General features: G+C 45.1%; 1 protein-coding gene across 11 annotated transcripts in view; it reads right to left on the bottom strand.

Moving 5' to 3' along the window:
• The window catches only part of Mast4 (microtubule associated serine/threonine kinase family member 4), a 905,780-nt gene that overhangs the window by 339,055 nt on the left and 541,171 nt on the right, over positions 1-25,554 (bottom strand). Inside the window, exon 1 of one of the 11 annotated variants that reach the window (XM_050160405.1) lies at positions 2,156-2,209. The exons of 9 other annotated variants lie outside the window; for them this stretch is intronic. In XM_050160405.1, the coding sequence (XP_050016362.1) occupies positions 2,156-2,194 (39 nt within the window). In that variant the 5' untranslated portion in view covers positions 2,195-2,209. Of the gene's footprint in view, positions 1-2,155; positions 2,210-25,554 lie in introns of those variants that run through there. One more of the 11 variants, XM_050160407.1, reaches the window with a different exon arrangement.

Below are 25,554 nucleotides of genomic sequence, written 5' to 3'. Positions count from 1 at the left end.
AACTTTTAAAACCTCAAATATACCCACATCTTTATTTAAAAAAAAAAAACACTCAAGAGTTGTGTGTTATAGTATGCCATATTACAGAAAGGTAAGAAGAGCCCACAGGAGAGACAGCTCTCTCAGGAGGTACACAGAGGGTCAGTCAGAGGCGAAGTAAAGACATGAACACTTGCTCTTGGCTCAGCTCACCCAGGTGTCTCTCACCTGCACCCTGAACGCCCCACACAGTTCTATGGAATGTTAACCCCACTAGGTGGCGTTGCTCTTACAAGTTCTCCAATAGCGTCTGTTGTAATGCAAATGTGGACTTGCTTATTGTGTTCCTTCCCCACACTGGAATTTCTTCCAACAGCCGCTCTGTTCACTGTGTACGACTGCTTTGAAAAACACCAATTGCCCACGTATATATATATATACACGAGGCGAGGCGAATGAGGCAAGCAGGCTTTGTTTAAGTGGGTGGCCAGTTGGAACGGAAGAACTTTCAGACACTTCTATGCTATTTCTCATAATGAGAAGACTCCGCTTCTCACTCACAATACAAAGTAGACACTCGGGAGCCAGGATACACTAGAGGACATCATGGACCCCGGGGCAGGCTCACGACAATCAAAATCTAGATTAGAAAGTTTCCCCTGTTTTGTTATACCTGGCTTTAGAAAGACACAGCTCTGATACTTTAACTTCCAAAAATGACTCCTCTGTTCCTAACACTGAAAGTCAGTGGAACCCACAGCCCTGCAGAGCACCCCAGCTTCCAGCATCTTAGGATGTTGTTAAAATCCAACATTACAGAATGGGGAAAAAAAAAAACTACAAAAAATTTCCTCTCAGACATGTATCTTAGAACCATCTAAAGTGAACTGCAGGAAAGAAAACACTGATAAATTGCTATCAATTAATAATGAGGGGCACCCCTGGAAGTTCAACAGCCTATCACTGTTTTAACAAAGAGCCTTTTCCATATTTAACCAGTGACTCTGGAGAGGGCAGGAAGACAGACAAACAGCTGCGCCTTACCACAACTTTATGGAGAGGATGAAACAAAGAAAAGGAAGTCCACAGCAGTGACTAACCACACTGTACACGCACAAACAATGACCACAGGACTCTCCGAGGAGGTCATCTGTTTACTTAGGTCCGGAACAATAGACGGCTTTGAGCCCCCAATGTTTTCAATCCCTCTTTTGTTTACCCACAAATAATCCTTTGGCTTGCCCACAATACTATAATGTTAACTCAACATACAGAATGTCAAGTATTAGCAACTGGTAGGACCCAGTGACTTGAAAGGTCGCCCAGAAAGCCTTTCTAGACGTGCCCCCTAGTCTGGACCCTCAGGGAGGCATATTGTCTTAATTTCAAAAATCATGAATAAGAGTTTAATGACTGTTAAGAGTCTTCCCTAAAGGAAAAAAAAATCACTTTTATACAGCAAAGAGAGCCATCGGGAGGTAAACTACTAATTTTGAACACATTTCAGCTGTGGCTTCCTTAAACCCAACAACTGCCAAGCAGACTTTTTTTTTTTTTTTGTCAAGTTTTTATATTTGCTAAGTTTTCACTTGTCATAAACTTGTACATTAAGAGGCAGAGTAATTTAGCCAATCTTGGACACGGTAAAGCCGGCCAGGAGACACACTCCTTTCCTGGCCTCTGAATCACAGGCAACTTTGACCCAGTTGCCAGTAAAAACTTTCATTCCACAGACAGGTAGCTGCTTAACAGCTGCAGAAAACAGCCGGGCAGCCACACAGATGCCACCAGGAGGAGGTGACCCTGGTGCCAAACTGAGTCCCGTGTTCCCAGAACTAGACAGAGTTGCTCCTGCCACAGACTTCTCTGACACTTGATAAAACCCCAGAGCTGATATCAGCTGTCACCACCAGCCAAGACTGAACTATTCCTGAACAACCATACCAAAGTGTTGAACTAAACGTCCTGCCTATTGTCTCTGACAAAAGACCCTCCCTCACTGAACCCCGCCAAGGGTCAGCCCTGTGACTAGAGCCCCAGCAGACCTCGGTGCCAAGTAGATAGTAAGAACTGAGCACATAGCCATGCCCAGCAAAGGAATGACAGAGGAACTTTGAAATCCTCCATGGCTGGCCACTGACAAGGCTGCGTGTTCAAGAACGGAAGGTTCGCCTACCTGGAGCCCTCTCCGTCTCAGAATGCTGGACTCATCCATCTCCCTCTCTGCTTTCTCTGAGCCTGTCGCCACAGTCTGGCCATGCTGTACTACCTCTACTTGGCCACGCTAATTCAGAGCCTTGCAGCTGCTAAACACTTACATCACGCTCTAGCTGATTGGAGCCTGAAGTCAGCTGGTCCCCGCTTAGTTATTCTCTCCACCAACTTCGGAGATCACGGATGCTCGCAGTTCGCCGGGAGAGCGCAGCAAGTGGGCTCCGGCAGACACCTAATGTATTTCTCCAGCAGGCAGATGAGGCTCTCTCGCTATCAGACTGGAAATCGTGGGATCCCTGTTTTGTTCCTCCAAACGCTGACTGGTGGTGTTCCAGGCTTTAAAGCAGGTAAATGGCTTTCAAAGCGGCTTTGGGTCAAGCGCTTTCTGAGGTCAAAGTGGCTAAGTAAATCAACGCTGACACACACCTCTGTCAGAGCAGCCGCTGATTGGGACCGTGAAAAAAAAAAAAAAAAGAAGAAGAAGAAGAAGAAAGAAAAAAGCCAAGCAACTGACAAACAAGCAAAAAAAACAGGGCAGCACAGCTGGTCAGTCCAGCGGCACCACCACACCTGGCGCTTGTCTCTTCCACCACTATCATAGAAAATAAAATGTAGCAGAAAATCTAAGCCGCTGCCTGGATCCAAACCGGAGAGCTCAGGGCGCGGCTGCTCCCCAGCCCGACTCTAAGGAGCATCCCCCACCCCACCGGATCTCCATTCCTTTACATAAACATCTCTCCCGGCCGGCCAGATCCCGACCCAAAGACACACAGAACAGGTTTTAATCCCCCCCCCCCCACCAGAACTTAGTTCTGATGATACCTGACCAACACGGAAAAGGGAGGAAGGCTATCTAAAGCCTGCCATTAGCCGGGATATTAACCCACTCAGTCTTATAGCTGCTGGGGGGTGTGGGGAGGTATTTCCGTCATATGCAATTTCACAGTTTGTTTCAGCTTGTTTACTCCCCTCATCCTCAGCTTATTGCAATTCAGAGCAACGACGAGATGAATATTAGGTTTTCATTACTGGCATGGCACAAGAGTAACAATATACGATGCCATCAATTTATAATAAATTATTCCTCCTGTGTCTACTCTAAAGATATTTAAATTGAGGGAACTGTTTGGTCCTCAGGGAGACAGGCACTCAGTGGTATGTCTGAGATCCACCTTCTCAGTCCCTCTGTCCATTTACAGTTGTCTCCTAGAAAACCATGGGAGAGCTGCTATCAAATTATTTAAGATATCAGCAATTCTTGCATTTCTAGCCAATCCAGAGATCTAGAGATCTCTAGGTGTAGGAGGAGAAGAAAGGTCTGGTAGCCTCGTACAGACCCCCCGCCTCACGGGCGCTCCTTTTCTGACTGTCAGCAAGCCAGTAGCCTTGCTATCAATTGATTAGATTATGTCATTAAAAATAGCTCTGGGATTTATGAATCTAAGCACTGAGCCAAATTGATTGCATTTTACATCGCCAGTCCTTGCATACATCCGCAGACATACAAAAGAAGTCCAGTCAGATGTCCCTTAGCAGGGGCTCAGCACACAAGGGTCAGAGCATCTGCCACTTAGATGTATTCATTTGATACCACTTGAGGTAGAAAGCCTCGGAGTTTTTAGCCCTGGCTTATATGTAGAGAAATGATGCCACCTCTACAAGAAGGTGGGGGGTGGGGGTGGAGGGGGCGACAAAACCAGCCATCACACAAATTAAATCACACCAATAAAAGTGAGCATAAGCCGCAGTTCGAAAAAGATTCATTTAAAGCTGTAAATTCATGTTTAAAATTGAAGGTATAAAAATAGTCTGCTCTTTCTTTACAGAAAGAGAAGCCCAAGTTAAAGACAGCAAAACAGGCTGGTGGAGGTGCCCGGGGGGGGGGGGAACGGCTCCTGTTCTCACCACCCCCACCCCTAGCACTTTGAACTCTTCCTGGAAAGTGAAGACCAAGAGACCTTTTCAATGACGACCACAGGAGCAGCACCAGTGTCCCCTTCACTTTCAAGCAGTCCCGGGAGAAGCACCAAAATCTCCCTGAATTACAAGAGCCCTCTTGGACAGAGCCTGGGCAGCAGGACAGCCAGTGTCTATGCCTTTCAAAGTCCTTGCTCTCTGCCCACAGACCAAGAAGGAAGGCAGACTGATTTTAGGGGAGAAACGTCTTTTTTCTTTAAACCGAAAAGCTCAATTCTCAAAAGCAAAAGTCAGTCACGGTTCTTTCACTTAACAAACGAATTTGTTTGCGCACACCGCAGTGCAAACATGAAGGGCTGAGGACTTCTGAGGGAGGGCGGCTCTCCTTCTGCCTGTTGGATCCAGGGACTGAACTCACTGCCAGAGGCTTGGAGGCAATCATCTTGACCCGCTGAGCCTCCTCAAAGATCCCCTTTCCCAATAATATATCTATAATATCTATCTATCCATCCATCCGTCCATTCATCCATACATACATACTTTGGCTTTAACTGATCTTCAGCCTGCCAGTGCCCTCTAGAAAAAGTAAAGTCCTTTGGTGAAGGGACCAAAGCTCCCACTAAAAAGAAGAACATGGAAAACATTTTTGTTCTTGGAATAAAGACCATATTTCCCCAGCGGAGCAGGTGGGGCAGGGGGTCAGAAGTGTCTTTTCTGGGACCAGTGCTGGAAGCTGGTGAGAAGTACTACGGGAAAGAAGATGTCCCGGGGACAGGCTGGGGACACACTGTCAGGATGTCTGCTGATGTGTGTCCCTGATAAGCAGAGCCCGGGCAGCAGGCACCTTGACGGTAGAGCCGCCTGATGCACGGGGCTAATAGGACTGTAGCTGAGGACTCAGAGTTTGTCTCTTAACAAAGGGATATTCTGAGATAAAAATCTAGGTTAGCATTCTACCCTTAACTAAGATGAAGATTATAGCCATCAAATCTAGTATGAAAAAAATATCGATTACCTGTCAAAATCTATCACTTTGAGAAGTGATAGGCGTACATTTTAAAAAAACATAAACAAGCCAGAGGCAAAAACATCTGGGACAGAAATGAAAGGCTGCTGAAAAATCACATCAGGCAATAATGGCTCAGCAGAGGGAACAGTAAAGGGGAATTGCTACATTTACCCTTTGCTATATATTTTTTCTCATCAAGGTAAGCCATGTGTTAAAATGCAATAAAAACCTCAAGCGATGACACTATTCACAGGTAATAATTGGGATCCAGACTAATTTCCATTAATAAACTCGTTTTTCCTGTGATTTTATACCTCCCCAAAATGTGTTCACAATGCCGGGAGTCAGTTCACAAAGTACTTTCGTCCGCACACTCCACCTTTACCCTTGTGTTCAAATAAGGAAACCCAGTGGGCTTTGTCATGCATTGAGTCTAAATCAAGGGGCTTTGTAATATTTGATTTAGAAGGTTTTATATGAATACAGCACAAACCCATCAACTACTGGTCTCGTTTACCTCATGAGATGCTCAAAATCCATGGTCCCTACCACAAAGGTAAACATTACACTCCAATAGTTATTGCAGCTCAGTATCTCCCAAAGGACAAAAACACTTCAGAATTCCAGTCAGGAAAAGAGGCGTTTGGATGCTTTTCACAAAGAGGGCAATGGAGATTTGTAACCACCGTCACAGTGTGGCCTAAGGATTCAGGTCTGCTCCGGTGAGGTGTCTGTTTATGGCACCTTTGGAAACCTGTCTGCAGGAGATCTACAGTGGTTACCCTGAGTCAAGGTTACCTTTGATTGGATCCATCCTCTGGCAGTTGAATGCTCACTGAGTTTGTGAGAATGCATGTTTGTTTTTATAAAACAAAGGTGTGGGAGGTTTCCAGACCTACCCTCTGGACCCCACTCCACTGGCTCCATCTACTGTTCTATTGCAAACTAAGCCTTGGCCTTTGAAAATGTGTATACCTAGAGGCCCAGCATCGGGTAAGGCGAGAGTTTAACCCCCCCCCCCCAAAGAAGGCTGTTTCTCCCTCCTACTTGCTACTTGAGCCAGGAGCACGAAGGCAGAGGAGTGCCTGCCAGCGTGTTGGCTGTCCCCCCCCACTCCCACCTTACCCCTCAGAGCCTGCAGAATGCTTTTAGCTTTCTAGTATCCTGGATGGGTTCATGAATAAGTGTGTGGTGACAGCTACTTCTCAACTAGGGGTACAGAGAACCAAAAATATCCCAAGCATCATATCCTGTTAGTTACTGAGAAGAGAGAGGAGGCTTCCATGTCTTATCTGCTCATTTGCCAGGGAAGTCAACGTTGCCAATGGATACATTCCCCCATTAAACCAGTAATCCATTCATAAAATCACCACTGCTAGCCAATGGATGTGTTTGCTGTCTTTTTAATTAGAAGGTTATGGGTAACACGGAGCACAAAGGAGAAGATCATTCATGAGAAGGCAGACAAAGACCTACTGTGGTAACAATGTCCCTGTGTTAATCTGAAAGCGACAAAGAACCTTGAATGGCAGTAAGAATAGGCCATGAGCCATGAGCCGGGCGGTGGTGGCGCAAGCCTTTAATCCCAGCACTCAAGAGGCAGAAGCAGATGGATCTCTGTGAGTTTGAGGCCAGTCTGGTCTACAAGAACTAGTTCCAGGACAGGCACCAAAGCTACAGAGAATCCTTGTCTTGAAAAAAGACAAACAAACAAACAAACAAAAACAAAAAAGAGCATGGCCATGAACTTCTTTCAAGAGCTTTGTTCAAATACATATTTCTGTGCTCGTACTTTAATTCCTTCTTAATTTCTGTATTTCCATCCCTTTTACTTATAAGTAACACTGGTTGGCATTTATTGATCAGCTACTATGTGTCAACCAGTCACTTCAGTGAATCCCCACAACAGCCCTACAAACCAGGCAAATCCACCCCCGCCCCCACACACTACAGATAAGGAAAGTGATACTCACAGAGATTTTATAACTTCCTTAGACTATACAGCCAAGGAAAGGCAGAATTGAGCCACCAACTCACACAGGACTGAAGTCAGCATCCCTGCCTCCATCTTTTCTTCCTCCATAGTGTTTAAACCAAGGAGGGAAAGACCTGTGAAAGGCACTGGGTCCTTTAGCCCCATAGGCAATCAGCGATCAGAATATACCAGCAAGGGCATGGCACACCAAGAGATCCCTACGTGGCCTGGGCTTCAAGGAGAAAGGGACCAATGGAGGAAGAACTAAAGCCCCTGAGCAGGAATGGCAGAGGAAGAGAACACGGAGAGACAAGCTAGCGGGGAGTGCCTCTGCGTCTCCTGTCAGTCTGGGCAACCCTTGGGTCTCCGACTTCTCAATTACATACCTCTAAACACAACCAGCACTTAGTTACAATCACACTACCTACACAAAGCCAAGGGCATTCCCTCAGTTGCTGTGCCAGGCACAGCATATGTCCCGGGGGTGGGACAGTACTGGCAGCTCTTTATTTCCTAGTTCAATAACTTTTTTTTTGAATTTACCACCAGGAGAATGCTCCTTAAATCTCCCTTTCCTTTTCAGCATATGACTCAGAGCAGGGCTGCTCTCCTCTGAGCAGTGCTGGGAAGAAGAGGGGAAATCCCAGTTGTGACGTTACTTTGTTTTCCGGAAGCCAGCCAGCACTATCCAGGCTATCCATGAACAAGCCTACAGGCTGTGCAGCAAATACTAACTCCCTGGAGCCTCCCTTTCCCGGGTGTCAGGGTACCACGGTTTTGGGCAAGAGGAAAGGGAGGAGGAGTGAGCTGATGGGAAATATGGAAACTAGCCCCTGTGTCCTGGGGGGAACCCAGTCCACCCTGTCTGGGAAGTCTCGGCCTTCCCAGGCGGTGCACAAGAATTCGTGCTGGTCTTCTGCCTTCCATACATGATCACTGCATAGAGCATCTGCTTCTCGAGGCTTCTGGGGCCACTGTCCTGGCCTCCATTCTTCGATTCTGCTCACGAATCCACTAGGGGATGAGGAGAGGGCCAAAACATCCCATTAGCACGTGGCCGTGGACTCACTCTCACCCGTGGGAAGGTGGAGTACAGCCAACACCCAGGAGCCAGAGCGTGCATGCCTTAAGGCGCACTCTGATGCTGTCTGATGAGAGCAGACCACACTCTTAGAGGAGTTGGACATTCACCCTTATTACTGCCCAGAATACATATTGAGTTTTGACGACAGGAATGTTACCAGGGTTGATCCCCTGAGAGTATTGGCCACTTATTAAAAGAACACACAAATGAACCAGGTATTAACTGTGTCATTCATGCTCAGAAGTGAACAGCGTCCTAGAAATGGATCCACTCCATCTCAAGTTCCAGCAGATTCCACTCAGGGCCAAGCACTGCACCCACAACTGATCCTCTCTTAGATTTGAGAATAGTCATTTGAAATGGGATAATTCTAACCTCTAAGGTAAGAATGGATTTGTTTAACACACACACACACACCAAGCATACCATACAAATCTGCTCTCCAAAACAATTTGAAGCCCATCAAAAAGACTCAAACAAAGGGTAGGATGCTTTCTAGCCTTCTAGAGTCAGATATAATCTTCCTCACTCAAACAGAATGTGAGGACCTAATTAATACCTTCCCTCTGACAAAACTCCCAGACTCGTGTTTTCCAAAATACATGTCATTTAATTCCAATTGCAGGTGGGGTCAGTAGCAAGCATACGTCCATGAAATACGCTACAGCCCACGCTTCTAGCATTGGGTTCCCTTTCCATCCCACCTACAATCTTAAGACTGCTTCAACGTATGCAACCTGTGATTCCTGCTATGAAACATGCATGATTTCCCTTAAGGCATTTCACAAGAAAGCTGCATTGTCTTGACGTCTGCATCACCATTTTTTATCTAATTATTTCTGGCATATTAGCCATCAAATCACTACTGACAACATGATAGGAATCATGGGATTGAAAAAATTATATCCTAGGAGGAAATAATAAAATATAAATCACATACATAATTTTCTTTTGAACATTTTAACAATGACACCCTCATATACATATGAAATATAGCAGACTATCCTCATAAATGCCCTGACATCAATCACAGCAGGAAAATATTCTCTACTTTGCGAACACACGGATCCAACAAAATGTAGCATTTCTAATAAAACCGGGTAATACAACTTCATTTTTTTTCATATGACATTTATGAAGATCTGACAATTGGAAAGAACACCGATACGTTTTTTTCAATTACGTCCCTACATCTCTAAGTGATGCAGAGCTAACAGTGGGACAATGGACTGGCGCTTAGCAAAACTCCGTGTTTCGTTTCAATCCATAATGGGAATGGGTGCGAAGAGATAGGTAGTGACGCTGTGAAACACTTCCCAACCACACACACTTTAGACACTCCTATGCTGATACGAGACCGATTCTAAGGGTGCCTGAATCAGCTAAGTATTTTAGCAATCTGATAAAACAGATATTCCTAAAAGGACCACCATGAATAAGACAGATCTAGAGATAAAATTTAAAGGCTGCATTGTTTTTAAACTTGTGAAGAGTATACCTATCATAGTAGATTTGTTGATTCAGAGATTATAAAAGCACTATCAGCTTATATACATTCAACCTTTTACATGTATGTGTGTGTATGTCTGTGTATAGATGGATATGTGTACAAGTGCATGAAAACACTGTCAGATGGCTATATACATTCAACTTATTATATATAAATATGTATGTATGTCTATGTATGTATGGATATGTGTACAAGTGCTGGTACCTGCAGAGGTCAGACACACCAAATCCTCTGGATCTGCAGTTATATTCCATTTGAGCCACCAGATATATAGGTGCTAGGAACTGAAATTGGGTCCTCTGGAAGAGCACCCAATCACCGAGCTCGATCTCTAGCCCCAGGACCACTTTTTCTTTCTAAGCCTACAGTGACAAGATACTAAATTATAAGTTAAATGAAATGTTACCTAGATGAACTACTATGAAAGTATCTAACACAAAGTGTGAAAAAAAATCTAGGGAAAAAATGGAAAGTTTTTTGTTTGTTTGTTTGTTTTTACCTTGGAATTTAAAAGCCTAGTGGGTAGGTAAGCTGGTTCAGTGGGAAGGTACTTGGCACACACCTGCAAACCTGAATCAAATATCTGGCATCCACCATAAAAATAGGAAGAGAGAAGCAATCCCACAAAGTTGTTCTCTGACATCCATCCCATATGTGTTGTGGCACAGTGCTCACACATATATTTCATCCATGCATACATGCACACACACACATACATACACAGAGAGAGAGAGAAACATACACACATTCAATCTAGGCTTTTCGTTTCAGGCAAGAATACAAAAGTTTAGAAGCTCCCCCCTGGATCTTCCTTCCCATTCCACTACAGCTCACATTTTCTTGAACTAACTTTCAACCTGCACTAATATGTCATCCAATTCAGATACCAGCAGGAAAAGGGTTGCCACCTGCCAACCAGTTTGAGGCTGGACGAGAAGTCCCCTTCGGGACTCTAACACCTTGCACAATGAGCGCTGTGTGCCCCACTTCTCCGCGGCATTAGCTCTGTCTTCCAGCATCACCTAAATGAACTCTTTGAAGAAACACAAAATGGGCTCCGGATGCTACCTCATCAATCCTCATTGGCTTCCAGCGAGCCACTGGAAAGGGAAGAAACCGGTTCAATTTACCAATGTGGAAAGTGAGACTTTCAAAGAGGCTCCAAGAAGAGCCCAAGGTCATGAAAAAAGTAAAAAAGAGCAGTTAACAGGAACTCTCTAGCCATGACCAGAGTCTGTGCAGCCAATCAATGGACCCCCCAAAAATGTCCTTATTCCCCTCCACTTTTTCCTTCCACCCACTAGAGTAACAAAAGCCACTCAAGGGCAAAAGCTGCCCTGTAAAACTCTTCAGCAGTCAAACAAACAAATGGAAAACCAAATATATGCAAAGCCACACACACACACCGGCGCAGAGGGGAAGACGCCAGCCTTAGGTGACCAGACAGGATATGCACAAAAGAAGTCACAGTAAGGCCACCCAAGGACACACTTGTTAGGGGGAAGAGCGAGGAAACACAGTGCTTAAATCCTAAGTGCGCAGAGCACAGCTAAGTCGGCTCTGGCTTTCACTGTTGGTGGCTCTACGCTATAAACACATCGCTATGGAAAATATCCTGTGGAGTGGTACTGTCCATTTCATCCTCGGCTCCGCCGGAGACCCTGATGAGTGGTCTCACTCTTTTTAGCGTCCAGAAAACAGACACGTGTGTAGCTTTCCAAACTGTTTTAAAAGCTGTGATGTTATGGATGTCTACTGTAAATATCCGCAAAGATGCAAGTAAGCCATACCTAATTTTAAAGAGCAATGATTTATAACATTTATTTTTAATATACTAAGATATGAATGTATTTTGTGATATACAGGACCTATAAATTCATATTAAAAGTCCTTTTAAAAATTGTTCTTGAAATTAAAGGGTGGCTTTCTTTAGCCAAAGTCAATTCACAAAGATCTTCTCAAACAATGGTAATAAATGTTCAAAAAAAAGTTAATCACTGGGATGGGAATTTAATTTCTTACATTTATTTTCTCTCTAGTGTATACATGAATTCCACAGGAGTGCTAGCACAGTGTCCTTAAAGACAAAGGAATCTGTTTCTCTAGTTCTACTCACTGATACAAAGTCACTCTGTTCTATCTGAAATCCCCAGCTCGTTCATTTATATTCATTAATCTTAATGATATCATTAATGCACAATGTGTTTCACAGAAACGAATCGTATTTTGCCAGAATCAAACATTAACAATTATGCCTCCCATTATCACCTAATAAAATAAAGTAAAATGTAAAGTGTCCCAGGCACACCAGTGAATATTTTGATATGGTAACTGATTTGCATTTTTAAGGCCACAATAAATTGGCCAGATTATCATCAATTAGAGAAATTAATATTCTCTAGGTGAAGCACTGGGAATTACTGCTGGAGGTCCACCACATTTTCCACTCGATCCCTTGATCTTTATTGAATCCAAGCTTAGCTCTCCTTGGACCCCTTATCTAAAGCTGGCTTTTGTGACTCAAGCTAATAACACCCAGCTCAACACATTCCTCTTTAATTTTATGTACTTATCACTGCTTTAAGTTACGACAGGGGATTAGGGACTCTGTGCTCTTCAAGTAGAGGAGAAGTATCTCCCTATTCCTAAATCAGAACTGAATGGATCGATCTGTTGAAATCAGTCATTTCTATCCCCTCAACTCAGAAACCAATCACTACGCATCAGATGTCAGGATGGATTTTGAGAATAGGGGGGGAAAGACTCGAATTCTGGTTCTAAGACACATGAATGAACAAATGAGAGAGGGGATGAACAGAGAGAGAGAGAGAACAGTCCGGCGAGGCGGTGTGCCGCTGAAGGCTGAAGAAGAGAGGATGGTGGGAAAGCAAGCTGGGAGCAAGGAAGGGTTTGGCATCAGAGGTCAGCACAGTCAACCCTGGTGATTCTGAGACTCATCTGTCCATCAGCTCAGAACCACTGAAGCATCCTTGCTAAATCCAAACAGTTGAGGCTGTCAGAATCACCATCTTCCAGGGCAGGAAGGCATTAGGAGTTTCTGACGGTCCCCAGGAGAGAGTAGAGTAGATATGTCAGGAACCGCAGGAAAAGGAAACAGAAATTCTCAGTGAGGCAGAAAGGTTGTGGGCAGAAGCTTCTGGAAGCTGATCAGACCAGGAGAACAGTGGGACAAACGAGGGTAGCAATAAAACGTGACAGCAGGCAGGGCACAGTGGGCCTCTCTAACTAAAGCACCTGAACTTGGATACTTATAGGGTCCACAGAGCAAAGTCCGACATATTCTGCCCCTTTCCTGCTACCTAAACGGGCAGAGAGCATCTGCCTTCTTTTTTATACTCCTGCAGATGTAGTGCCAGTATCTTCGAGGCCATCTTACTACTCCCTCTCAATGGCCTTCTTCAGGAAGAGGGGGATGGCTGAGGGAAGCAGAAAGGGAGAGAAACACGGAGTCTTGTGGCCATAGAAGAATGTGGCTTTAATCTTCTTTTAGAAAGACTAGTATTGCCACAGGATGGCAAGGTTCTCTCTGCAAATCTTTCCTCTAAGACCCAAGGTCACTGGAGTGGGGCCGTCCTGCCCTCTTTGGCCTTCCTAGACACACTACATAGCTCGATTATTAAAAGTAAACAGGATCCTTCGTCTCTCCTTTCCCCGGGTGCTCTCCAATGCCACCAAACTCAGGCGACAATTTCATACCTCACCTGACAACCTTGAAAAGTTGTCACGGCTCTCCTCTTGAGAGAGCGGTAAGGATGACTGTGAGTAGCCTGTTAATTTTATTCTTTGACTGTCCTCTGCAGAGAACAGCACACAACAGGATGAGGATATCTGGGCTGTTTTACCTGCAGATAAAACTAATAGATTAAATCGGATTCTACGGTAGATTCTCTACCCTGAATCGTCAAGAAAAATACAGGGTTCTTTCTGGGGAAAATATAATGAAATATAAAAAAAAAAATTGACTAGAAAAGCGACAAAGGGAAAAAAATCCTTATTTTGGGTCTGAAGGACAAGTTTTAAAAAGTGTGTCGTTAATTTTGTTATTTTATTTCCAGAAGGGAGACTTGCATGAAATATCTACTTCCTTTGCTTGCTTCTAATGAAGCACCTTTGGCCATTTTTATATAAAAACCACAACTAATACACTCTCAGCATGGAGCTATTCATTTAGCTGTGGAATTTAGTTATGCATGAAATGAGTTATTGATAAAACATCCAGTAACACGAAGTCTACTCCTTCAAATAAACAAAACTCATGCCTAACGTATTCCATCAATTTCCTTTACGTTACTGGCAGGAATTTCTCCAGCTCAAATATATACCATCTTCTGATCCTATTTCAAATATGGAAACCTAGGATACAAAAGCCTTGTCCATACTTTATTCCTTAAGGCTCAAAATACTATCAAGATGAACAAATTCTCTCCTTGGCAGCAGAGCTCTGAAGCCAACTCCCGCGGGGAAAATCTCCATGTGACGTCATAAAGCATTTTAATCTGAGATTATCCCTTCAGTTTTGAATGAATAGCTCCATGTGTTCTGCTTCTCCTCAGATGGCTGTGAGTCACCTTGTAAACAGGGTGCACCTTTTCTCTCACATCCATTATGGATGCATCCTTTGAAAAAGAAATCAACGGTTTGGCTTGCAGCCACTGCAGAGGCCATTTGCTGATGCGCCACCTCGTGGACAAAAGTGACAACTGCATCGGGTGACTTCACTGGCTCTTTCCACGATAGCTTTTAAAAACTCGGCTAAATGAGATGAGGAAGGTGAAAATACTTCCCAGACCCTGAAAGATCCTGAAAGAGGGCATAGAATCTTGAGGCCAGGATGGAAGTGACTTGGGTCGCCTGTTTCTCTACATAACAGCACACAGACCTCACAGCAACCACTTCCTTGCTTTTCCCAGGGGCCATTGCATCAGCGAGGTTAAGACTGTCATGACCAGGTTCTATGACCGCATGATTTGTTTGCAGATCAGGTATCTATCTGGGCGCTGTCTTGTTTGAGGCTCCAGGAGAGAGAGAGATGGGATGGTAAAAAGTGGCAGGCGAACACCTCTGTCCGTCATTGTAAAATCGCCCCTGTATACCCATCTGAGCCTAGAGGTCTGTGATCAGATGTGAAGATTTATTACAGTGGTAACAGGCCAGGAGGACAAGTTAAGACCCTCTCAGACTCTGTCCAGTGCCCACCATGTGCTTCCAACAAAACACTTGATTCCGTAGGCAATCCAAGAGTAGGGTGCTCATTGCTTATCCATCTGTCCATGAGATCATCAGGGTGTGTGTGTGTGTGTTTGTGTGTGTGTGTGTGTGTGTACACGTGAGTACATGGTACATGTGTTTGCACATTTGCAAAGCACTGAAACCAGAGCTTGGTGCGGGCAAGGAAGGCGTTCTACCACTGAGTCACCCTACCCTCTAAAGCCCAAATTAACAGTTCCGTAAAAGGCATACTTAAACACTAATCTCCTATCTTTTACTTTGGTCATTCAGAAGCAGAGATCCAGAGGAGTGCGGCAAGGTTCAGCAGCAGGACCAAAAGAAACTCCCTTCTTCACCCACCTTTCCTTTAGGAAGGGGAGTCTGGCTTTCCTATGAGCCATCTGTAAAGTGCTCACTGTGTGTGCACAAGAACCCGAGTTCACATCCTCAGATCTGTGGTCCCAGGAGCTTGCTAGCCAGCTAACTCTAGGTTCAGTGAAAGACCCTGCTCAAAACCTAACCAGACAGTGATTGAGAAAGACACAGACGCCAACCTCTGGCCTCTGTAAGTATGTGTGCGCACACTCACAATGAGAGAGAGAAAGGCAGACAGAGAGAAGGGGAGGGAGGGAGACACAAAGCCCATGAGAAGGGCAACTGAGCAAATGAAACCTGTCCCTAGTTCTTTCCCGCACCCCTCAGAGCCCTTGGGAAGATACTCTAATTGCTTCCATTGATATCTCTTAGTTTTCTTAAGGGAAGAGGAAACACATTCACCTGTTTTTACTTCCATCATTTTAGTTCCTATAGTTTGTCCAAATCTACAGAGTGTAAGACTAGAATTTTCCCCCTGATATTCACCAATTGTGTACATTTCTCGGTGATACTGTAGATACTTGGTTTTTCAACTTTATAATACATCTTGAAATAAAAAGTTCTCCCCCATAAGGTGCTAAAAGGTCAATAAATACATGCTGAGAAAGATAGCCTGGAATAGGCCTTTAGGAATCACGCTATTTAAAAAAAAAAATAAAATAAAGTCTCCAGGAAGCACTTCTTCGATTATGACTGTTCAGGCTGAACTCCAGCGTCCTTCCCTTTCAGAGCTTTGGGTCAGGCACTTCCACCCTCCATCTGGAGATGCGTCCACTTAGCCCCCGCCATGCCCCACCAGCACCAACTCTGTACAGACAATGCACTACTTTACCATGGGAGAAAGAGGAGAGAATAGCAAAGACAGGGCCTGGAGGGAGGGCCGGGAAGCAGCCAAGTGTGGTCAATAAATTCCCCAGCAGACAGCTCCACTCGAGGGCAGCACAAAGATGCTGCCCTCCACAGCAAACCTATTGCAAGGTCTCAGGGCCCCCCTCCTACCCGCCTTCAAAGGTCTGTCTTGACTCCTATTGCACACATTTATGGATTCCTCTTTATAACTTCTGCTGTTCATCACCTGACGACCTAAGAGCAAAGATCTGACCAAAGCCAGTGGTAGTGGTGGGGTGTGCGGGGGGATTCTTACTTACGATGACATAAGGCTTCTCAAGACGGCTAACTCTTTAGCAGTCTCAGGCAGGCTCTGCTGAGGATATATATGCAAGTTCTGCATTTCACAAGCCATCTCTTAAGGTGGATACTGTTGTGACAGGGTCACAGTGGCCCAGGCTGGCCTCCAGCCTGTTGTGTAACTGATAACCTTGAACCTGTGATCATCCTGGTCCCATCCCAGAAATAGAAAGGCTTTTGTAAATTAAAAAAAAAAAAAAAATAGCTTGGCCTGGTGGCAATCTCTACAAGCCTAACGATACAAGATGCTGAGGAGAAAGACGACAATTTTAGTCTAGCAACTTACTGAGAGCCTGTCTCAGAAAAAGTAAATACATAAAAAGATGGATGGGAAGTAGCTCAGACTTATCTAGCCAGCAGGAACTGTCTTAGGTTCAACCCCAATGCAGGAGGAAACAGACGTTTCCAAAATCTCCTTACTAAGCAGTTGAGTATCAATGTTCGGTAGCACATCCTGCCGCAACTGCGTCCCTGACCCAGTGTGCCCAGCAACCAGCTCAGTATCCACTGGCTCTGTGTTAAGAACACCTATCCATTGTGTTCTAATACATAAGCCCACGCACGGTTTCCAACTGGCTGTATGAGACTTTTTTTTTTATAAAAAAGTCTTTTATTCAAAAAGGTATTCTTTATTATTATATTAACTGTGTGTGTATATTCTCATGCATGTCTGGTCAAAAGAACAACTTGCAGCCCCCATGTGAGTCCCAGGGATCAAACTCATGACCTTAGGCTTGGTGGCAAGCACTTTATCCATTGAGACATCTCGCACACCGTACCCACTGCTCTTCTGCCAGTCTTTACTATGCAGCTCGCTACTGTTCTAGGCTTCCTGGCCCAAGCAAGGCCCTGGACAGTGGATAAAAGGCCGAGTTGACTGCCAGCCACCAATTGCTTCCTTGATAAACCAGGATGGCCATGAACTCCTCCTGTCTAACACACTGAGATGCTCTGATAAATTATAGCGGAGATACACACCGCAGTATCGATTCCTAAAGCCACCAGGTACTCTGTCGGTCCCTGCCGCATTTGCAGCTCTCTTCTCAATCTCTTTTCTCCTTCCTGAGACAAGTGTCCAAACACCTGCAGGTACCACTGTTTAAGGGATGTGCACTGCCTTCGTCACTTGGAGTCTCGAGTCTTTGTGGCTCCTCTTTGTCTTCACTCGCTTGGCCCTGTACATATGACTGACTACACTGAGACCCAACAGATGGCTAAATCATGATGCTCACCAGATTATACTTTCTGACACAACCAGCCGCTAAAATGCCCGAGATAACAGATGTGAACCTATCTGGACGTATTAAATGTCCTATCAAGACATTAGAAATACTCCATGGCTTCCCCAAGCTCTGAAACACATCCAATTCATCTGACTAAACACAAGGAACGAGCAGCACAGGGGAGGGGAGAGGCACAAAGGACAAAGGACCTGTTTTCCAAAGTTCCCCGGATCACTTCTGCTAAGCTTTATGTTTTAATTTAGCTTGCCTCTTCGGCATTTATTTCTCCAGTTGAAAACATCCATGGATCAAGAAGATAGCTAGTCCTAAAAGTTTTCATTCCCAGTGGTGCTATTGGAAAACAGAAGTCAGAGCACTGATGTGGGATGATACATAATCTCCACTAATTCTTAAACGAACAAGATGCATGTGGCCAGAAGCCATTTATCCTGTGCCGCAGCCAGACTAGGATTCCTCTGCAGTAGAGCCAAGGGCAGCAGAGCGTTACTGACATCTCTCTCTCTAAAGTTCAGGGACCAACCATGCAGGAGCCCAGGTGGTGGCTCAGAGAGGCCAACACAAGCCCCAGTGCCTGGCAGATTCTCCGGGCCTCTGGTCAGGGCTTGTACCGACTTGGCCACCAACTGGCAAGGCCCCAGCGATGGTTTTCCTGCAAACAGTAACACACAGGAGCAGAGGGAACAGGTCTTTGGTCCTCCTAGAGAGTAAAAGCAGCATTGTCATAACCTCCGCTTGCACAGCAGGGTCAGGTCATCAGCGAAAGCCTATCTACGCGGTCAGCTGCTTCCCTTTCCTCCCCAGGCTCAGGCACGTATTCATATGAAGACCTCTGCATGCAGCTGGTCTCCTACCACAACTGCCACAGAACTCTGCACTTGGAGAAGTTCTAATTCGGGGAGAGCATCCCTTTCAGACACAATACCAGCAACCCCCAAAGAAGGCAGGGAGCCCCGGGGCACCGCGTCTGCTGTCTGCTGACTTCTCGCGTCTGATGTCACTCAGATTCATGTGTTTGGCTATGTCAACTGGCCACTTATTTATTCATCAAACCCATTTCCTGGTATTTCTGGGTAGAACACATTTCTGAGCCCCCAGTACCCCTGGGCGTGGTTAGACAATAAAATCTGGTCATGTGTGCTGACCCTCAGGATCTAGATAATATGTCTCACACAGGCCTGACTTTTATATTCCCCATTTGTCTTCTGGATCCCCCAACACAAAGACCATCGTGCTACATGGTGATGTAAAGACGATCGCTTGTCTGTCGGCCTGAGTTTCCGAATGGCTGTGTGGAGCAGAGCAAAGCCAATACAAACAGCCTGGAGGCAGGTGAGGAACAAACGGCTGTGTTAGAGAGAACTCTGCTGCATCTCAATACAAGCCAGAGCATGCTATGGTCTCCTGTACCCCGAGTAAATCCTGGGAGAAGATGTACCTCACCGACAGCCACACTCTCACTCACTCCAACTAAAAAAGATGTATCTCCCACAAGTCTCACATCAAACACAAGGTAAGGCATATAACCACAAGGCTTCAAAGCTATGGTTTGGGAGTCTAAGCCGTCGATGTGATGGCCCAGCCTGCCGCTATTCAAAAGGAAACGGCAGAACTGCACGTGTTGCCATGGACGAGCTTCAGATTACGGTAGAAAGGCAAACAGTAAACGCTGCTTTAAAACATTAGAATTAGGGGTTGCGGGGCTGGTTCAGAGGATGAGCTGGTTCTTGCAGAGGAACCAAGTGCTGCTCCCAGCATCCACACTGGATTGCTTACAACTGCCTATAATCCAGCTCCAGGAGGTCAAACACAGCTGGCCGCTGCCCCGCCCCCCCATGGACACCTACATTCACCAGCACATACCTACACACAGAATGAATGGATGATGAATGAATGAATGAATGAATGAATGAATGAACGAACCTTGTCTGTCTGTCATGTGTAGTTTTGGAGGATTTTTTTTTTTTCTGAACCAAATAACAAGAAACTAACAGCAATGATCCCTGGGAGGAGAAGGTTGAGGGAGATAAGTGAATTATTTTATTTTGTACCCTTCAGTATCCTTGGCATTTTTAGTATTGTATTTATATTACTGTTTATCAGAAGGTCAACAGGAATAAAAGCACTGCAGTTTCTTATTTATACATTTCTGTATTGAAAACAAATTACTGTTCAAATGTAAATCAGCAGCAAGGGGAATCACAGCAACAAAATGGCCGCACTTCCCCTATGTCACCCACAGAGATTGACTCTCAAATGAGGACCCTAGGAGACTGCAGATCAACTGCTAATCATAACTATAAGCTCCATCCCTGACCCCTTGCATCAGCCACAAAGACAGTCCCATTTCCACTAAGGACAATGAGTCCCACCCAGTCTTCCACAAGTCACAGCCACAAGGCTTTAAAGCCGAAGGTTGGGAACCCAGCCCCTGGGGACTGGTCCCCAACTCAGGGAATGGTGTTTGCATATGAACAAAGGCTCCCTCGCTGTGTACTAGGAAGGGGACCAGTGGCAAAGGCATTTCTGATGACTGGTGTCTGGAAAAGTGCCTGAAAGCCAGAGCATCTAAAAGGATGCTCACTTTCAGAGGAACTGCAGGTCTCTCCTCCAAGTCCAAAGCAAAGGTCTCCGCTAGTCTACACATTACAACCGCGGGTGACACTTTGAAACTGTGAAAAAGGCCATCAATAAAAAAAAATGTGGCGTGAAGGGGACTTTGAGATGCTGACACAGAAGCAGGTTAGTAAGATTGTAGTGAAAGGAAAAAAAAACTCCACTCCATTTGGGGAAAATTCAGGGTCTCATTAAAAAAAAAAATCCTCAGTACAGCTCCCAAAAATGCACCAAAGTGCCTCTTAGAAAAATGAAATCATTAAATTTGCAGTCAAGTGGACAGACCTAGAAAATGGTAAGGGGTGAGGAACCCAGGCCCGGAAGACAAATGCCGCATGCTCTCTCTCATCTGTGATTCCTAGGTCCTCACTCTCAGACCCTGAGTGTACAGAGCAGAGTAACCACAGAGTAAGAAAGCACAAAGAGAGGATAGGTGTGTTCGGGGACATCGGGGGAGGACAACAGGATGCGGGTGATGTGCAGCAGGAAGCTGAATAACTGGATGAGAGCTGCAACTGCCGAAGGGAGGAGTGGTCAATACAGAAAGAGGAGGAGGGATGGAGGACAGATAGCACCAAAGTGTCTGATAAAGCTGTTTGATATTTCCCTAATACACATATCACATAAGTGTATGTGTATATACATACATGTGCACACACATATATATGCATGTATGTGTGTACATCCTATGTATGTATGTGTGTATACCATATGCATGTATGTGTGTACATCATATGTATGTATGCGTGTGCGTAATATGCATGTATGTGCATCATATGTATGTATTGTGTACATCATATGCATGTATGTGTGCACATCATATGCATGCATGTGTACATCATATGTATGTATGTGCATCTTAAAAGAAGTTAAGCCACTTGGGCTGACAATGTTTTCCATAAGAATCACAGATTAACAAAAACTGCAGTACCAGACACGAGAAACCTCCTTATGAATGGTTGGACAGCATAGTCCAAGTGACTCCCAAACACTATAGGTTAGAGATGTAGCCCTCGGTTGCCTCGGAGTGAAGATACCCGCCCCCTGCCGCCCCATTGCTGAAGACAGCATACACTTAGGCCATAGAGCAGCGATGGCTCAAGCTGGATTTGACCTGAAAGTCACTTTACTATGGTCTAGCCTTCATGGTTCCAGAAAATACTATGCAAGCTGCCAAGGGAGGGAAGCAGTTAAACAGTTCGCCCCAGCTGTAAATGAACCATGACAAGTACTATTACTATATGCACAAAGGTTCAATAAGAGGCGCCCACATTAGTGGGTTAGTGGCAACCTGCAGCTGTGTATCTGGACTTAAGGCCCACTCTACAGAAGGAAAATCACGCCTGGTACTAGGAACCTCGTCAGCTTCCCGAGGCTCGTGAGGTCGTGGACCTTAGAAAAGAATCCATACTGCCACCCTGCTAGACTGGCAGAATGCCCTACATCTGAAGCTGAATCTCTCACCCACGGCTGAGGAATGTAGCTACCACTCTTCAACGGAGAAAACTCTCTTTATAGCAAATGGAGACTATCACAGAAAGCCACAGTTGGACACAATGCAGAGATCAGGGAATTGTGGGAACCTCAGTCCAAGTAGATCTCTATCATAGCTCCTGCATCTGTGGCTCAGGGGGCACCACAGAAAGGGGGGGGGTCATGTAAGAGCCAGAATACCAGAAAGTCTACTGTGAAATAGTCTCACTTAGAAATAGCTGTACAAACAAGACCAGAACAATAGTAATATTAATGGACATAATATTAATGGAGGAAGGCAAAAGTTTCCGGGGATTCCACCCCTAGACAAACTACAGGCAACTCTTGACTGCTGGGAGAGGGAGAATTAGCCTCTGCCAGGGATGAGTCCCTTTAATTGTGGTCCAGTGCAAAGTGGTTGTGCTTGATACCATATACACACAAACATCCAAAATAGACTCAGAAGATTTTGTTTTATATGTATACATATGTGTGTGTGTATGTATGTATGTATGTATGTATGTAGGGCGGGGGGGAGTGATGTAATTATTTCAATTAAAACACGCATCTACATCTATCCGTCTGTCTGTCTGTCTGTCTGAAGAATAAGTGCTTCTTAGAATTAAGAGCCTGGCTCATCTTTTTGGTTTGGGTTTCAGTTCCACAGCAAAGGAGAAAAGGCTGACCCAGAGCACGGCTCCATATCTAGAACAATGGTGCCTGTAGAGTCACTCCGCGTTAAAACCAAGAGAACACCATTCCACAGGCACATGCGTTCTACAGCACAGCAAGCATTTGCTTAAACACTGTGAGATGTGTGTTTGTGAGACAGCAGGAGACACCAAGTGAAGACCAGAGAGCTGTAACATGAGTGGGTACCAGGCACTTTCCCATGCAGACCCTGGGTCTCACAGGCTTCAAGGAGTCTAACATTACATGGGGGGAGCAGGCAAGCTCGACAAAGGGAAAGACTAGAGACGCAGTCCAGTGTGAGAGCTTGCCGAACAAGCTCAAGCCCCTGGGTTTGATCTTCTACATCTAATGAATGAGCAAACGAATGAATGAACCAATAAAGAAATGTGTGATCTAGTACAAAAATTGCAACAAAATAAACAGTACTTAAAGAGCTGAACATTCTTTTATTTCCTTATTTTATTTTATTGAGAGACAGAGTCTTAAATTCAGAATCCCTATGTAGTAAAGCATGACCTTAAATTTTGGATTCTCCTGCCTCAACCTTCCAGGTGCTAGGATTTCAGGCATGCACCCACATATCTTTCCTAGCCAAAAATATATTTGATTATTTTATTCACCGCTATAAATATTTGATATCATGTTATGTTTTTTGTTAGTATTTATTAAACAGACTTAATAGTGGAATTCTGTGGCATTTTCATATACCCATATAACATTTTAGCCACACACACACACAGATATACACACACACATACACACACACATATGCATAGCCCCATCAATTTTTAAGTTGAGATGCTCAAAAAACAAACAGCTGCATAGTCCACATGGCCCAAGTAGCCAGCACCAGATGTGGCTCAGGGACGGACCATGCCACCACCTCAGCCACTGTGTCATCGAGAAGCACTGTGCACAAGCCCTAGCAAGCAGTTCTTTGAGAACGACTAGCCCGAACACTCAGACTACACCTTAAAGCAATGCTTTCATAATAAAGCTCCTCGGGCCTGAAGACAACTGAACAGAGATTCCCAGCTCTAGCTTAGCAAATTAAAGACCTTGACAGGGACACCAGGGAGGGATGGATAGTCCCCTTGGAGACCGTCTGTGTAGTTTCAAATGCACCTGGAAACAAAATGAAGGGCAAGGGAGGTGTGTGTGGCAGAGACCCAAGGCTACAGCCAACTCTGTTTTTCTTATGTTGCCTCTAGGCAGAGTGAGGGAGATGCTGCCATCTAGAGATATCTAAAGATGTAGCTTTGATAGCTGTGCGGCTCACAGGGAAAGGGGGGGCAGAAGCAGAGGACCTCAGCCTGAGACCGGCATTCTTTCAAGATGATTTTGCCTTGGCTTGAGGAAACAGCAAGAAGCCCACAACTCCCATGACTGCATGAACACAACTTCCCCTGGACGAGGAAACTGGGGAATGAAGGAGAAGAAAGAAGTCAAATAAATGAGATTTTGTTTTGTTTTAATAGCGAGAAGAGGAGGATTGGCAGCCACAGTGAGACACGTCACCAGGGACCGAGGGTCAGCACCTCTGGAAACCACTGGACTCTCAGAGTTATGAACTGCAGAAAAGGAAAATGAGGTTAGAGTGAAAGCCACGGGGAAGAATTAAAATCACACAGGCAAGAAAATAAGGCAATATGAAACTCAGCCCAAGACTGGTATCTTGGGGCAAACAAGAGACGCAAGTAATGAAAAAGTATGTATTCGCTATCACAGGGTAACAAAGCCCACCACGTGATAAGGGAAATCCTGTACTTAGAAAGGAGGTTAAAAATGACTGTATATCTACATGATTTCCAGCCTTACTTTTAAAGTAAATTCTCGCAATCATCTATTGGAATTTACCCTACTATAATAGGAAATGACTAAACTGTAATTTTTTTTAAGTGAAAAATGACAATGATCTAGCCCTGTATTTCCCAACTGACAAGTGTGACCTCAGATCCTGAGACAGGAAGCTAAAGAGAGTTCTACCAGATCAAAGACCATGCCTTTATTTGCTCTGATAACAGGTTCCAATGAAAAGCTTGCTCTGTTGATAGCGCTCAAACTACAGTCATAATCCCAGTGCCTGCCTGCGCCACCCATCAGCCCGTGACAGGTGATGAGCTTCCCGCTGTAGCGAGAACATGAGCCATGAGCAACGTCAGTCAGCTGCGTCTACTTCATTCCACATCAAATGCAGATTGGCTTAAAATACCAGACAAGTGGGGACCATTTGGTGATGGCCAAGCCCCTCCCCGTTCTCACGGGATGAGAAATCCAAGGGCTGTCAATATGATGGATGAGGGGAATTACTCCTGGTGTGCTGTCGGTGCCCATCCCCCTCGGAGCCAGTCTTCTCATCAGCACTACGGCCCAGGGATGTTCTGGGCACCTTAGGATGGAGGAGGCAGCTTAGAAAAACAGCTTGGCACAGCAAAGTGGTACTGTCCTACCTACCCTTCCTACTTCTGGCTTTGGCTCGCTCTTGCAACACTGTAAGCAAATAAGTTTCTATAGAGGAAGCCAAGTGAGTGAGTTCCTAACTACAAACTACAAGGACATCTGAGCTCTCCATTATCAGAGCCCACAGAAGCTTCCACAATCGGCAAAACCGGCTACCCAGAGGGCAGCCTGGTCTTACAGCCACCCCCCCCCCCCCCGCCCCAAACTCTTGACTCCTGGAAAAAGTCTCAGCCTCTGGAGACCTGCTCCCTTTATGACCCAGTCTCACAGCCTGGTTGGTGTCAGCAGGCATCAGCGGGCACCACCCAGGGAGTCATGTAAGCACCCTGGTCCAGCACAATGCAGAGCTTAGGCGGGAAACAGAAGGCCCAGGTCCCTTCCCATTGACCCAGAGTCCAAGGACTTTGGCTACATGAAAAGAATCTGCAATTCTATAGTGTCACAAGGGTTTTTTTTTTCCTCACTGGCTTTCAAAGAAGATGATGATGTTATGTATGGGGATAAAAAGGTTTAAATGGAGGAAAAGTCTTCGCAATAAACCTGAAATAAATTCAATGCCAAAAATTCTGAGGTTCCCCTACTAACTAACCT

The sequence above is a fragment of the Alexandromys fortis genome, unplaced genomic scaffold (genome assembly GCF_014885135.2).
Source record: "Alexandromys fortis isolate MF-2015 unplaced genomic scaffold, M_Fortis_MF-2015_v1.1 scaffold_76, whole genome shotgun sequence".
NCBI classification, from domain to species: Eukaryota; Metazoa; Chordata; class Mammalia; order Rodentia; family Cricetidae; genus Alexandromys; species Alexandromys fortis.
Note: the sequence above shows the minus strand (reverse complement) of the source record. Positions and strands in the feature narration are given on the sequence as shown.